At 45.8% G+C, this 16314-nt stretch overlaps 1 protein-coding gene across 3 annotated transcripts in view; it reads right to left on the bottom strand.

Moving 5' to 3' along the window:
- Positions 1-16314, bottom strand: part of Atg5 (autophagy related 5) — a 100649-nt gene that overhangs the window by 2969 nt on the left and 81366 nt on the right. For all 3 annotated transcript variants that reach the window (XM_052163930.1, XM_052163929.1, XM_052163931.1), the window contains one exon: positions 13405-13522. In XM_052163930.1, the coding sequence (XP_052019890.1) occupies positions 13405-13522 (118 nt within the window). The remainder of the gene's footprint in view (positions 1-13404; positions 13523-16314) is intronic.

Here is a 16314-nt window from a genome sequence, read left to right as displayed (position 1 = left end):
TCACTTGTGCCCAGCCAGTGCTGCACACGCACTCGTTTAGGTGGGTGAGGCTTCTCCTTAGAGCACATGGAGTCCTCTCGTCCCTGTGCGAGCCGGGGAACCTCAGAAGTGCTCCACCACATCCCACCTGTCACGTCATCGTGCCCCCGCACGCTGGGCAGCCAGGCTCTGGTTCTCCAGCTTTCAAGCTGTGGTCATTCTTAACTCTTGCATGAACTTGTTCTAAACTTGGACACCTAAGTCGGGCCTGCCTGTGCCATACCTCTCTTCCGGCAACTGAAGACATGCGCTAAGGCCTGGCACGGTGGCCTCGTTTGAAATCTGAGCACAGGGGAGGCAGAGTCTAGAGAACAGCTCTTACAATCGCTGAAAACATTTCAGTAGATATAGGTTTCTCTAAATACTCTTATTCTATAGACTAAGACCCCACCTCAAAACAAAGGGAAAGGAAGCAGGGACAAGACACCCATGTGGGACGCTGCTGTCACAGCACGCATGGGTCCAACACTTCATCAGGACTTCTCGGCTTTGTTTCCTGACTTCTCTAACTAAACAGGGGATTCCTGGGATGGGGCAGGGTGGCCCTGGCAACTGTAAGCACTGCTCCTGGTGCTCTCGGACGTCCTGGCAGCGAGCATGGCGGACTGTGGTACACAGTGCGCTGTACAGCCTTCTCACTGTGTGGTGGTTTATATAGGATTGGCCCAGGGAGTGACCGTGTCACTGTGGGTGTGGGCTTAAGACCCTCACCCTAGTTGCCTGGAAGTCAGTCTTCCACTAGCTTCCTTTTTCCCAGCTCCTTCACTGCCTGAGTTGGCTGTCCTGAATCTTGCTTCATAGACTGATTTGTTTTTCTTCACCTAGAATTTGCTCAGTTCTAGGCTGGCCTAGAACTCAGAGATCTGCTTATCTTTGCCTCCTGGGATTAAAGGCTAGTACTACTAAGCCTGGACCTAAATTTAGCTGGGTGGAATCTTGCCCCCAGGTCACCACTCCCTATATTCAATTTAATATCCTTGAATTCAGCTCCATTTCACTTCCTGGAGCCCCTTTAATACTCAAATTATGTATTTTGAACTTTTCCTTTCTCAGCTTGCTATGTTTGTTCAAAATTCTCTTCATCAGACTTAACCAGAGAACAAAGTCTCTGTTGGGCTTTTTTGAGACTTCCTTTGCAGATGCAGTTAATATAAATCTCTGTACCTTAGCCCTAGGCAGTCTCTTCAGACAAAGGCAAAAAGCAGCCATGTTCTTCACCAAAACATCACAAAACAGTCTCTCAGACACGTATTAAAGTTCTTCTCCACTGAAACCTCTTGGGCCATCAGGCCTACACAGTTCAAATGACTCCAGTACCACTGTCTTCCATATTCCTCCTAGGCTGGCCCATTAAGCCCCACTTAAAGCATTTCCTGGCTTTCCAAATCCGAAGTCCCAAAATCTACATTCTTCCAAACAAAAGCATGGTCGTGCCTATCACAGCAATACCCCAGTCCCTGGTACCAACTTCTGTCTTAGTTAGGGTTTTACTGCTGTGAACAGACACCATGACCAACACAAGTTTTCTAAAAGACAACATTTAATTGGGCTGGCTTACAGGCTCAGAGGTTCAGTCCATTGTCATCAAAGAAGAAACATGGCAGCATCCAGGCACATATGGTGCAGGAGGAGCTGAGAGTTCTACATCTTCATCTGAAAGTTGCTAGGGGAAGACTGACTTCCAGGCAACTTAGGGCAAGGGTCTTAAACCCACACCCACATTGACACACCCACTCCAACAAGGCCACTAATAGGGTCACTCTCTGGGCCAATCCTATACAAACCACTAGCATCTCAAGTGTCCATAAACAACAATGAAGCGCGGCGGCTGGGTACCATCAACCGTCTACACTAGCAAGAGGAGGGCGGGAATTAACTCACAGTTCCCTAACAACACAGAATTAGTCCGGATGAGCTTGTTCCACTAAACAGGACGGCAGCCAGGCCTGTTTCTCAATGAGCCTCGAGGCTTCCTCCTCACGTCTTGACTGAGGACCACACTGCACTCCTCTCCCACTTGGGATTTTGTTGTCAGGTGACTACATCAGGGCTCGCCAGGCAAGTACTACCGTCAAAGCTTTACTCTAGCCCCACTGGAGTTTCTAAAACTGTATGTGGAGGGTGCCCTCTGGGACGTCAGCACATGTACTTCTGAGAGATCTTCCCAGCATGGAGCTGGGGAGGGGCCCCAGGCCACGCTGCCCCCTGAGGAATTTTAGATCCCACCTGCTCACCAAGCTAGACTATCTGAGGTGAGCAGAAGGCAGCTGTCTCCCCAGGAGAAGCTGTAAACTAGGCAAGCATTTAAAACAGTAATCAAGACAAGCAGCTGGGACCATTCACAGGCCACTTCTGCAGGGAACTCGGACTCTGCTGTAACCTTCCATTTGTGATGTGAATCTTCTAAAAATATATTTATTTTACAGAACTATAGTATAGTTAGTAAAATTTAAAAAAGAAATCGAACTATTAGGTGTTTATAGTCAGATTCACCGACAGTCCCAATGCTCCTGTCCCGAGTCTGGAGCTCGGTCCAGTTCAGTCTTAGGCTGAGCTGCTTTCAGACAATCTCCCAGCACAAACCATTCATGAAGACCAGTCATTTCCACAGCTCTGAGGCCAAGCAGAAGAGCAAGATCCCAGCAAGTGGTGGGCAAGAGAGAGGGCCCCGGCCGCAGTCGCAGCCACAGCCCTTTCAAAGGCTCTGACCCCAACAATGCTGCAGGATGAACCTTCTGGGTCAGGGTTCTGGGGTGTGTTAAACACAGGAAGGCTTCACCTGGAACACTGGGCTTTCATACTCCTTCATGTATGAGGGTTTAGACTTCTAGTTCTGAAAAGCAGACACACAGTATTATGTGTTTACAGTAAAAATCAGAATACTTTAAAGTGAATACCGTTAATATGGTTGTATTTTAAGGAAAATATATTCGGCCTGGAAAGACTAGCCCACGGCTCGGGAATGGCTCTGCTCTTCTAACAGGGCCTGCGTTTGGTTCCCTACACGATGTCCTTATCACTCTCCAGCCTGCAAATACAGACACAGATTAAAAACAAAAATGAACTGTGTGTGTGTGTGTGTGTGATATTCTGGCTCTGTGAGAACGGTAAAAGTATCAAAAACAAACAGTAAAATCCTATTGGTTAAGTTGCTAAGGAAAAGTACAGGCACACATAAAAAATGCTGCCAGTATACAGATATATGTACAACAGTATAAATGCATGCAATAATATAAATCAGACATAAGGAGAAAGGCCAATCATGCAGTCAGGTGCTACTAACAGACATACTCGGAGTTCAGACCCTTGAATTCCCACCCTGGGAATGGATGGCCAACCTCATTCCTTGGAGATTTCCTTCTATAGGAAGTGAAGGTTTCATACAGAGTCATAGTTCACAATCTGATTCACCAGCAGCAGCACGAGGAAGGTTAATGGAAGACAAACCCACAGCTGGCCTGTCCCTCTGCTGCCCTTCTCACCAACCTCAGTGATGCCTATTCTCAGACATGCTCCACGCATCAAGAGAAGCCATCACACCCTGTCTTGACATTTCCTGAGGAGGCTGGGTTGGTAATGCAGTGAAGGATGGCGTATGACTGAGATATATTCCAAGTCCTGTCTGGTGCTCAGGACCCAAGGCCACCTTCGCCATGAGTTGAGGGTCCTCTGCTCTACAAAGTCCTAGCAGACCTCACAGTCCTAGTCAGGGTCCCACTGTCTCATGCCACAGCAGCAAAACCTCTCCTTCAGATGTCAGCCATCAACACTTAGTAGCTTTGAATCCTCAGCTGAATGCATCTCCAACTCCTCATCTTAGAGATGACTTAGAGAGACTCATCTCTAGGGCTCCTTGAAGAATAAAAGAAGAATTTAAGAAGTGAGCCCAGTTGAACCTGCAAGAGGATGTGGACACAGCAGGTACTCAATAAAGTTAGTTCATTTCTCTACCCTTCCTAGGTTATGAAAATGCTATAGAGGTGCTGGAGAGATGGCTCAACGGTTAAGAGCACTGACTGTTCTTCCAGAGGTCCTGAGTTCAAATCCCAGCAATCGCATGGTGGCTAACAACTATCTGTGATGGAATCTGATGCCCTCTTCTGGTGTGTCTGAAGACACTGTACTCATATAAATAAAATAAAAAAATAAATCTTTAAAAAAAAAAAAAAGAAAGAAAATGCTATAGAGAAATGAGTCCGAGGTATAGTCCACGCAGCAGAGAGGTTGCTAAGGGTGCACAATGCCTCAGGTGTGATCTCTAGCACCACCCAAGTCGGCTGTAGCGGCACACACTCAGAATTCCAGCAATTTGGGGTAGAAACAAAAGAAACAGAGGTCAAGGTCACACAGCACATTCTAGGCCGGGCAGGGCTACAGAAGACCATGAGGGTGGGGGGTCAAGTCAGTGGGAGTGCAGGGTGAGGAAGAGGGTCACGAGAAGGGAAGGGATATGCTCTCAAGGACAGCAAGTTAATTCTTTTGGTACTAGATATCTACCAAGATATATAATAAGATAACAGGGACTTAATTATGTGATTGGCAATCAAGAGGTTATAAGAACTTAGTCTCTAATTATTTGGTGGCACTGATCAAAAGGGGGGGGGACAAAACCCCAGCTCAGTAATATACAAATTAAATGACATTCAAAATTCAAAAGTCATAAAATATAGTCAACATAAAAATCCAGTGAAATACCCCACCTAAAAATCAAGGGAGCCCTGACATATTATGATTATATTGTTTAAAAGACTTTAAGATTCTTTTTATGAGTTTGAGGCCTGCTTGGTCTACAGTGCTACACAGAGAAAGCCTGTCTCAAAAACAAACAACAAACAAACAAACAAACAACACCCCCCAATCCAAACAACAAACCCCACTTAAACAGAAACGACAAGTGAGGGGATGCTGCTCGTGTAGACGGCTCTTCTCTTCACCCTGCTTCCTGAGAGCTCACCTACCATCACTGGCCTGCTGGGGACAGTGCTCAGGTCCAGGGGACAGTGCTCAGGTGACTGCAACAAGAAGCATGCGAGGTCTTTAGAACAGGCTGCCTCAGCTTCTCAGGACATCTTGCAGTTTCTTTCTGACTGACAGATGCAACTGGAATCTTAGTTTAAAAAGGACACTAAAGGAAGAGATGAAAGGCCACAGCCTTTCGTGAGAGGTTTCAACGGGATCAATCTCTTTTGAGGTTCACACCTCTAAGTATGGAGGAGCAGGAAGCTCAGACCAATTTAGCTATTGCAGCTTCAGGGTTATTTTATGATTCAAAGACAAATTTTGTTAAAAATAACTTAATAATTCTAAGAAAGTTTTAAGACCAATAAGGAGACTAGCTTTTTCATTTCCACTGGCTAGTCTAATCTGATGAATTCCTCAGCTATGTTCATGAATAAAGTACAGACCCAAGCCCCTGACCTGAGGCAGCACAGACTGAAATCTGAAGCGCATACATCACGCTCTGACTCGGCCGCGGTGGCAACAGTCAGTGAGGTCAGGTCAGGGGGTAAAGCAAGCCAGGATATGGCCAGAGGAATACATCAAACACTGATTTTAAAAGGGCAATTAATCTTACACAGAAATGCTTCCTGGGGAATGAGATCTTCATCTTAAGAGCACACTACACGCTGCAGCAGTAAAAACAAGCAGGCCTGGGCACTGGGCTTTTACCCCGTGATCACAAACAGGAGAGTGCTGTTTATCAGAGAGCGACAAGCCTTTGACCGCACTCTATTAACATCTTCCGGGTCTCCGCTCACTCAGTGCCAGTTACAAGGCACGATCACAGCCCGTGTGTCCCGTCTCCATGTACAACCTATCCAGTACATATAGCATTTTATTTTTAAATACTTCCAGAGCCTTGGCTCTTTAGATGGTATCATCAACTTCTAAGCACGTGCATTCGCATGACTTTTGCTTACAGCCATTATATTTCTTAGTGAGAAGGACATAAACCGAAATTTAAAATTAAAACCATATAATTAGCCATAATAGAAAATGTAGTTGGTGACTGTTGAGACGATTTAAACAAACTGGTGAAGAGCCTCCTGACTATAAGTTTAAACAGGTAAAAGTTGAACATTAAGCCTTATTCACCTAAAAAAATGGATACAATTAAAAAACTAGACATTTCAAAGTATTTCTCTTAAAACTGTTACTGCTGCTTGTGCATTCCACATGCACGCATCAGTACATGCGCAACAGGCAGAGGGTAGCTGTAGAGTGTAGGATGACTTCTCTTTCCACTTTGGGCTCACATCCCAGGCACCCAGGCCTGCTGCACCTTTCCCTCACCCGAGACACCACTGCTGTGCTGCATAAAGTGACCGCGTAGCGCTGAGCCCAGTGCCGACAGACAGACAGCACACCTCAGACACAGAATGTGTGCACATGCAACTTCATTTGCTGGGGCCAGGACAGCGTAACTGCCACACAGGCCTGTGCTCACCACTTTTGGAAAAGTCAGGCTAACTCATTTAGTCTCTTGAGATTAAGATACAAACTAAACATGGAATGGAAATCTGAGGCATCTTTTGTTGGATCCAGCATCACATCATCTCCATTAATAGAGAAAGAAAACAATCACTTTAGTTCTTTGATTGTAGAAGAGACATGCATCAATGGGTGCGGGCGGATCTGAGGAGACTCTGTATCAGCAAGGCTAGTCGGCAGTGCCTGTGTGCTGGACACAGTGAGGACGGGGAGGAATGCAATCGAGACTCACTACATTTACAGTGCATGTGAAGTTTAATAAACTAGAGACACCAAGTTCAGGCTGAACCTTATCAAGGATTATAGTAGACCCTTGCTCACAAAGGGCCAACATTTAAATTGCTTTTAGACTTCCCACTGTAGGCAGCATTTCTTCCATAAAATATAAAAGCAATAAAGAATAGAGAACAATGAAACCGTGCTGGGGAGAAGGTACAAAGGAGGGCTCCCACTGCAGGGCGGCCCTCTGCTGTGTGGATCACCACAGCCCTGCTCCTCAACAGCAAACACTGCGTTAGCACCAAGAGCATCTACAACCCACAAGTTATATGATGACAATATGACACCCTGCTATAGGGCATAGAGTGACGGGGGCACTGAGGCCAACCTTGCTTCTCTTTCCTCACGTGATCACACTCCTGGCATGTCTAATCCCATCCAGAAACTAGTCTCTAAAAACGTTAATCAATGGCATGGAAGTTTGGCCATAAGTGAAGGTATAATTGGCCTTTCTAGGTTTCCCGTAAAAGTTTGTTTGTAAAAATATATTAGCAAACCAATACAAAAGAAATACCAGGCTAGCTGAAAACCTTAGAAAATTATAAGATTCTATCTAAGGTCTCACATGGGAAATGTCATTTCACATTCTACAGAATCCAACAGCAAACTTATTTCATAAACTCAGACACCTAGATCCATTAAAATTTTAATGGCTGTCCAATTCAAATGGGAGGAGAGCACAGAGAGACATTAGTTCCCGGTCTGTGGTGGGAGAGTGACTAGATTATAGAGCCATGCTGCACCCTTCCATCTACCGGAGCAGCGGGGCTGCAGTTCTGTGTGTGCTCACACATCCACACACTCACTCCAGTGGGAGCAGCGGCCCGGCGACCTTGGGCTGCTGCAGCAAGAGCTCGGGCTCTCAGACAGCGAGGGGGAACTCCAGTCCTGCCCACCACCTGAAGGACGCCTCCAGGTTTGTGTTCATACCCCAGCAGCTGTGTCTGAAATCAACACTCCACACGGAGAATTGCTGCACAGAAACCACACAGAAGAAGGAAAAACACGAATTCACCAAAATTCTATTTTTTGGACTTCTGTGGTTTTCTCAGAAAGCATATTAAAAATAAGATAACTGCCAGGTATGGTGGCACACACCTTCATCCCCAGCGTTCGCAAGGCAGAGGCAGCTGAATGAGTTCCAGACTAGCCTGATCTACACAGCAAGTCACAGAGGGTCAATAAATAGTAAGACTGCGACTCATTCTCTCTCTTTACTCTCTCTCTCTCTCTCTCTCTCTCTCTCTCTCTCTCTCTCTCTCTCTCACACACACACACACACACACACACACACAGAGGACCTGCACAAAGAAAATAATTTTGAAGTTGGATCATCTAAGTTGGCTATTCCAAGTCCCCAGCCTCAATTTTACCCAGTTCCACAGTGACTTTACACCATTTCTGAACTTGCTGTCAATTTCAGGCGTATCTAACGACATGCAGACAAAGTCTCTCAGCAGAGTGGCCAGGAGCCTTTAGGCTCCACGGCATACACAGGTGAGGGTTTCACAGTTTCACAGTGGCGTGTGATGTGTGGCCTGAGCCCCTTCCCTTTCCAGCTGTCTGCCTCTTTATGTCTTCATTAAGACTCCATCTTTACTCTGCCCTCACTGTTCACAGCACATCCTCAGTGTGGGCCACTCACAGCATACAACTTCCTGCCCATTCCACCTAGACCTAAGCTTCTTCAGAGAACAGTGTATCTTTCTTTCATATCTCAGAGCAACAAGACAAGATACACAACCCTGAGAAAGGGAATGACTGGGATAAAATTAAGCCATCACAAGGAACCCAGAAGTCAAACAGTTGTCAAGGAAGGGCACCAAGGAGCAGGGAGTGCCAGGCCATTGGGAGGACGGGAAGAGCGGAGCCATCCGGCTCTCAGGAGAGCGGGAGGACACCAGCCCGTCTTTACACCCCGCTGTCTGTGTGATAGGAGATATAAAACCGTGAGAAAACAGTTCAACACAAACAAGGAATCAGTGAAACCTTGAAAGAAATTTCTAAAAACAAGAATGAAGAATAGACGGGAAGCCACTGAAGAAAGCCCTTACAAATCGTGACAGGGAGGAGGAACACACGCAGGGCGTTATCTCTAAGCGTGTGGCCATGCTCGCGTGTGGCCATGCTCCCGGGAGTGTCTGGGCGACCCAAACTGGACTGCACATATTTGTCTCTTCCTTCCTGGGGGAGGGAACAGGAGTGGAGGTGGTGGACCTGGAAGGACTGAGAAGTGGGTGTGATACACGTGCACTGTGTAAGATTCCCAGATAAAAATATTATGTTGAAAATAAAAAGAATGCAGGCTTGTTCACTATGTTACAGTATGTAGCTTACTACGTTTTTATAATTATATTGGAACACTGGGAAATATATGACTCAGCAAAGTTTATAGGCATTTTATATTCTTCTAAATAAAAATTTAGCATATGGCTTTTGACTTTTAAAATGTTAACATTTAGTTTATTTATTACGTGTGTTAGAAGACAACTTCTAGCTTCCGCCTTCCATCATGTGGCTCACAGAGACTGGACTCAGGCTGGAGGCTGGCAGCAGGTGCCCAGTCAGACCTACGTGGCGGCTGGCCTGCTCCTGACAACGCCATCGTAGTACCCTGAGAGAGGAAGGTGAGAGCCTCGGGCCTAGCGCAGAGAGCAGATCTCTGGGTCATTTTAACTCCACTGAAACACAGCACCTGTACCTGTGCTCACCTTTGGCTTCTTCCTTCCATCTTGGCTAATTCCCCTCAGCACTCACAGACCAGAAGAAGAGCTCACAGCAGCTCCCTGCAGTACTGGACGACGGCCAGCTTCGCTGCCACAGTACAGCACATTCTACTGTCACGATGACATAAGGCGAGGAGCAGGGCAGGGCGCCACCCAGGCTCTTGGAGTGCTTTCTCTTTTATCGCGTGATGACAGCTACTTCTTATCCATGCACACCCAAGCTTCAAGTCTTTCACTTTCAGCTTGAATGCAGGCATGTCAGAACGCTCCACTCTGACAGAGTGCAGGTATTCCCAACTGCACGGGGCAGCTCGGCCCTCAGAGACTTGAGCTTCTGACTACTCTCCACAGATTTTAAACATTTTTTTTTTCTAAAAATAAATACGAAGAGGCCAAGACAAAGTTTTCCAAAGAAAAAGCTCAGTTTCATGGCCTGGAACTTAGCGCTGCATACTGGTGCTGTACTACCTATAAACATGGGCCCTCCCACCAACACAGCACTTGGCTGGCTGCCTTGGGAGAAGCCTGCTATTCAGTCACAATACCTGAGACAGTCTGAAGCACAGCTGCAGGTTAAAGGGTTCTTGTTATTTTTATTTATTTTATTATATGGGTGCTGCATGTTATGTCTGTGCGTTTGATCCCTAGAGCTCACAGGAGTGGGAAAAATTGTCTCCTGAAAGTTGTCCTGTGACCTAACATGCATTACAAAAACTCAAGGTAGGTTTACCTGCCTGCCTATCTGTCTCACACTGTGTTTCTGAGTCTGTCTGTGTGTGTATGAGGGGAGAGAGAGAGAGAGAGAGAGAGAGAGAGAGAGAGAGAGAAAGAGAGAGGGAGGGAGGGAGAGAGAGAAGGCAAAGCTTGTGAGTTTTGCAGCTCCTAACCTCATCCCCCACTGAATAGCCAGGAGATATTCAGAGGCCTGGGAATAAGAGGCCTGGGAATACAAAGCCGGGGGGGGGGGGGGGGGGGGGGGGGGGGGGGTTAACTGAACCCCAAGGCTCCACTTCTACAGCTCTTTACAAATGCAAAGGTCTTTCTGACTTCCCCCACTCCTCACTTGAAACCTTCCTCAACCACTCCAAACAGCCAGAAACTGGCAAACAGGAATGACCTCATACAGCAAGTCCTTGAAAGAAATTAAAACTTCAAATCCTATTGGATTAAAAGGAACTATTAAAAGTTACTTTTAGTAAACAAAGCACAAGTGTACCTACCCTGCAGCAAACACAGGCCACTCATTACAGACTTTGGAGACTGGGTCTATTGAGATGGTCTCACACTGAGTAATCAAGGATCCCACAGGGTCATAGGAAGAAATACACCTAAAATGACTTATTTCTGGAATCAGATTATGGTTAAGCATGGTAGCACAGGCCTGTAAGGCCAGAACTTGGGAAGCAGAGGCAGGAGGATGGCTGTGAGTTGTCTATACAGTGAGGTGTAGGCCGGCTGAGAGGTGGTAAAGGAAAGAGGGCTGTTTACAGAGAACGCGGGCAGGAACTGGAGGCTTTACCACAGTCAAAATGAGGAAATCAGTTTCTATCCCATAGCCTGGGATGCAGTGAAGACACTCACAGGTCTGTCATCCTCTAACTCGCCGGGAAGAGCTTCCCTGAACCAACAAAGGTTCCCAATTTCCAAAACCTGGGTCAACCAGCATTGGACACATGGGGAAATGCCACTGCGCCTCTACACGGACCCACAGCAAGAGGCTGCTCTGAATCCCTTCACATCAACTTTTGTTATTTTATAAGCACACAAATATATTATCTATTTACTAGAAGACATTTCAAAAAAGCCCTAAACACAACCCATTAAAAAACTGAATAGGACTCCATCAGATTTAAAACTATTTAGTCTTCAGAAGAAAATGAAAAGACAGACCATAGATTTTTTTGGGGGAAAAAAACTCCAGACAAAGTTTTTCCAGAATATACAAATATTTCTCAAAAGAGTATTCGGAAAGTACTAAAATGGAGACCACTTTGTCAAAGGCACCTACGCGGGGGTAAAAATAAGGTCATGTGACCAGAAGCTGTGGCTCCACAGCCTCTGCTCACCTGGCACACCTGGTACCTGTCCTCCTTACACAACTAAACACAGGACAGAATTATCAGGAGGGAGATTCAAAGGAGGAAACAGAGTCCTCGCTGTGAGGTGGCAACACACAGCCCCCAGGATCACCATAAACCATGGCACTGGTGTGAAGAAGCCTTCCTCACTGTGGGTGGGACTGCGAGCAGCCAATACACTGTCTGCTGGGCCCAGTCGTCCCACTCCTGGGAATCTACCTTGGACTAGGAAACAATATTCCCGTAAAGATCCATGCCAGTGCGCACAGCTGAATTGATCAGAAAGGTAAAACGGTGGAAGAATTCACCTAAGCAGGAGTACTCAACAAAAAGATGCTACCGAGACAAACAAACAAAAAACAATTATGCGGGGTTACAAGACTATTCATCATATGATTCAATTTATATGAAGCATTTTTTAAAAGGCAAATCACAGAGACAGGAAGTGGAGCAACGGGGGCTCACAGCTATCGGTGGGCTCCAAGTGTGCAGGAAGGGGATACTCTGAGGGGACCAGACTGGTCTATTCCAAATTCTGACACCAGCTCTGGACAGTTCACTATAAAAAGCTGCTGAGATATCAAACATGTTGAATGGCAGGAAGCCTTTAATGAAAGCTAACATTATAAAATAGAAAGGTGGGACTGTGACCAAGGGCAGACAAAAGCTTAGTGTTACATCAAGTTAGTTATCATAAATATTACCATTTGGGGTAAGCGTTACACAAAGAATTCAGGAATCCCAATCGTCAGTGAACACTTACCCTACCCTAGAGAGAGAGATACAGTAGGTGCTTTTAGGAGACCATGTGATACTCTGATAGGCAGTCTATAAGCTCAGGTAAGGCAAGTGAACCTCTAAAACCAAGAAATCTTGTCTATCTTCAGTAATTCTGTGTTGAGGTACATGATTGGCTTTTTTAACCCCTTCTGATTTAGTCCTGCCTCCATGCCCACACTGGCTCTAATTCTATTTCTTACGAAAACCACTTCATCAGGTAGGAAACTACTGAAGTATTGATTTCCTGTTTAATAATTCCGTACCTCCTCCCTCCTAGGTCTAAATGAGAAAGGCCAGTGTGTAAATGAACATGGTCCTCCACGGCTGACGATCCCTCTTACAGAAGTAATCGGTGATGAGCACTGTACTAGACCACAGGGCTGGGACTGCGAGCTGCTGAGTCAGAGGCAGCAGGACACCTGCACACATGTCCATGTGCACATGTGTATATGCGTACGCATTTACAGCAGCTCTGGGGTGGCAATCTGAAATGCCCACACAGACTTTAGTGCTGATGTAACAGTATATGTGGGAAATGCCACAGCTGACCGCACGTGACAGCTCACATAAAAATGTAAGCACACTAAAAATACCACGGAAATCACCTTTAGGCCGTGTGTATAGGTAGGTGGATAAGTGAGCACAAATTTGATATTTAAGCTTGCATTCTATCCCCAAAATAATTCATTACATGTCTGCAAATATTTCAACTTCTAAAATAAATGTAAAACACTTTTAGTGCCAACCATCTCAAATACATGTTTAAGTGTACTGATTTTCAAATATATAAATTCATTAGAATAGTCCTTACAAAGCCCAAGAGTACAAAAAGTATATTTTATTTTACCAGACAGAACTGACTTCTTGCTTTATGACAAGTGGTATAAAACAAAAGATTTTTCCCCTTAATAGGTAAGGAAAATTCTTCCTAAAATGTGCAGCTGTAGAACACTCTAACCTCAGCAACCAAAGGTTTAGAAGAGAAATGGCAGCAATGCTAAGCACCTTACCTTCCGGGGCAACTGCGGAAGGACAGACTTCTCTGAGGAGATCTCCAAGTGTATGCAGCTGTCCATCGGCGGCCACAGGGCGGAAGAGCTTCTGTATGAAAGGCCGTTCAGTTGTGGCCTATTGGAAAGAAAGCCCAAGGGAATCAGTCTGCTGCTGATGTCAGACACAGATCACAAACATGATGCTGGTATTAGTGTCTTCTGATGTGGCACAAGCATAAATGCAGATAGTAACTGTAAGAATCACTGACATGAGATCACTGGGGGAAAGGTTAACGTAATAAATGCTGGTCAATCAATCAAACTCATGCGAGTATGGAGTATCAGACACACTAAGTGACACAATATAGCCACCAAATACAGAAATAACCCCTGCCTGGGGGTTTAAGGGGCTAGAGATATGACTCGGGTTAAGAGTACTGGCTGCTTTTGCAAAGGACTAGGGTCTGGGTCATAGCACCCACAGGGTGGCTCACAACCATCTGTCACTCATGTTCCAGGGAATTCCAGGGGAATTACCACCTTTTCTGCCATCCATGAGAACCTGGCATGTGTGTGGTATACCACTGTATGTGAGTAAAACATTCATACACATTTTTAAAAAATGTTTTTCAATCTTCATGCTCTAAGATCAAGAAATGATAAATGGGACCTCATGAATTTGGAAAGGTTCTGTAAGGCAAAGGACATTCATAGTCGATAAGACAAATGGGCAACCTATAGACTGGAAAAAAAATCTTTACTAACTCCACATCTGAAGAGGGCTAATATCCAAAATATATAAAGAATTCAAGAAACTAATTACCAAAAAACCAAACAACTCAGTCAAAAAATGGGGTATAGAACTAAGTGAAGATTTCACAACTGAGGAATCTTGAATGGCTGAGAAGCACCTAAAGAAATGTTCAATGTCCTTAGTGATCAGAGAAATGCAAATCAAAATGATCCTGAGATTCCACCTTATACCAATCAGAATGGCTAAGCTCAAAACCTCAGGTGACAACACATGTTGGAGAGGATGTAGAGAAAGGGGAACACTCCTCCATTGCTGGTGGTATTGCAAATTGGTACAACCACTCTGGAAATCAGTCTGGAGGTTCCTCAGAGAATTGGAAATAGATCTACCTGAAGACCCGACTATACCACTCTTGGAAATTTATCCAAAAGAAGCCCCACCATGTCACAGGGGCACGTGTTCCACTATGTTCACAGCAGCCTTGTGATAGCCAGAAGCTGGAAACAACCCAGATGTCCCACAACAGAAGAATGGACACAGAAAATGTGGTTCATTTACACAATGGAATACTACTCAGCTATTAAGAAAGAGGACATCCTGAGTTTTGCAGGTAAATGGATGGAACTAGAAAATATCACCCTGAGTGCGGTAACTCAGACCCAAAAGGACAAGCATGGCATGTTCTCTCTAACAAGTGGATGTTAAAAAGTACAGAGTACCCAGGATATAGTCCACAGAAGTCAAAAAAGTCAACAAGCTGAAGTGCCCAAGTGAGGACGCCTCAGGCCCACTTGGGAGGGAGGGACCTGGGAGGGAAAGTGGCCAGTGGGTGGGTGGGAGGGAGTGGAGGAAAGAGGGGACCCTGATCTGGTACTGTGTGAGGGAAAAGGACTGAAGCCCTGAGGGCCAGCAGAAAGAATGGAAGCAGGCAAGCTTGGGAGATAGGAGGTGGGGGGCAGGGGGACCTTCCAGAGATCTGGGAAGTTAGAGACTCACAGGATTCAAAGGGAGGGACCTTAGATGAAATGACCAACAGTAGGGAGAGGGAACTTAAAGAGACCACCAGCAGGAAGACAAGGCATCAAATGAGGAAGGGGGAGGCCATCCCACAGTCACAACTCTGACCTATAATTGTTCCTGTCAGAAAGAGTTACAGGGATGGAAATGTAGAGGAGCCTGATGAAAAGAAGGTCCAGTACAGGCCCAAAGTGGGATCCAGCTCAAGGAGAGGTCCCAAGGTCTGACACTATTACTGAGGCTACGGAACACTCACAAAAAGGGACCTAACATGACCGTACTCCGGAAGCTCCATCAAACAGCTGAAAAAGTTATATGCAGATATTTGCACCCAACCAACAGTGGCTGACCCCTGTGGCTGAATTAGGGAAGGCTGAAAGAAGGGCAATCCTGTAGGACCAGCAGTCTCAAATCATCTGGAACCCCGAGATCCGTCAAACACTGGACCATCAAACAGGCAGCATACACTAGCTGATATGAGGCCCCAACACACATACAATAGAGGACTTCCGGGTCTGTGCTCATTCAGAGATGATACACATAACCCTCAAGAGACTGGAGGCCCCAGGGAGTTTAGAGGTCAGGGGGAGTGAAGGTGGGAACAACCACCCGGAGACAGGCAGGGGAGGAGGTATGGGATGTGGAGCAGCCAGAGCGTGGAGAGGGGTGGGGGGCAATAAAGTATGGAGTGTAAAAAAAGTAATTATTACAAAAGAAGCTTTTAAAACGAGTCTACTGTAAGAGAGTTAAGTAGGGCAACCGACATTTAATAACAATGAATTCACATCAAGAGTCCAAGGTTTCATAGCGGTTAAGGATTTCAGTGCCTGTTATGGGATATCACCCTGCATATTACTGGTCAAGAAGACCCACTGACCACCCAGACACCACAGGGTACAACCATAGCTCTTGGTTGCCCACTATAACTAGATAGTAAGGCCATGCTGCTAAAGACACCACACATTCTAGTTGCAGGACATAGAGAAATCAATTTGGAACTGGCCTGGAACTTCTTCCCTGCTGGCTAGCGTTCATAGTGCTGGAAGGTGCTGCACAGGGCACCAGGTGGGGTTGGGTAAGGCATCAATAGCATTACCCAGTGGTGGTCCCCGCTGCAATACTGACCTGCCATACAAGCTATGCCCAGCAAGCTGAGA

This window comes from Apodemus sylvaticus, chromosome 19 (assembly GCF_947179515.1).
Source record: "Apodemus sylvaticus chromosome 19, mApoSyl1.1, whole genome shotgun sequence".
NCBI lineage: Eukaryota > Metazoa > Chordata > Mammalia > Rodentia > Muridae > Apodemus > Apodemus sylvaticus.
Note: the sequence above shows the minus strand (reverse complement) of the source record. Positions and strands in the feature narration are given on the sequence as shown.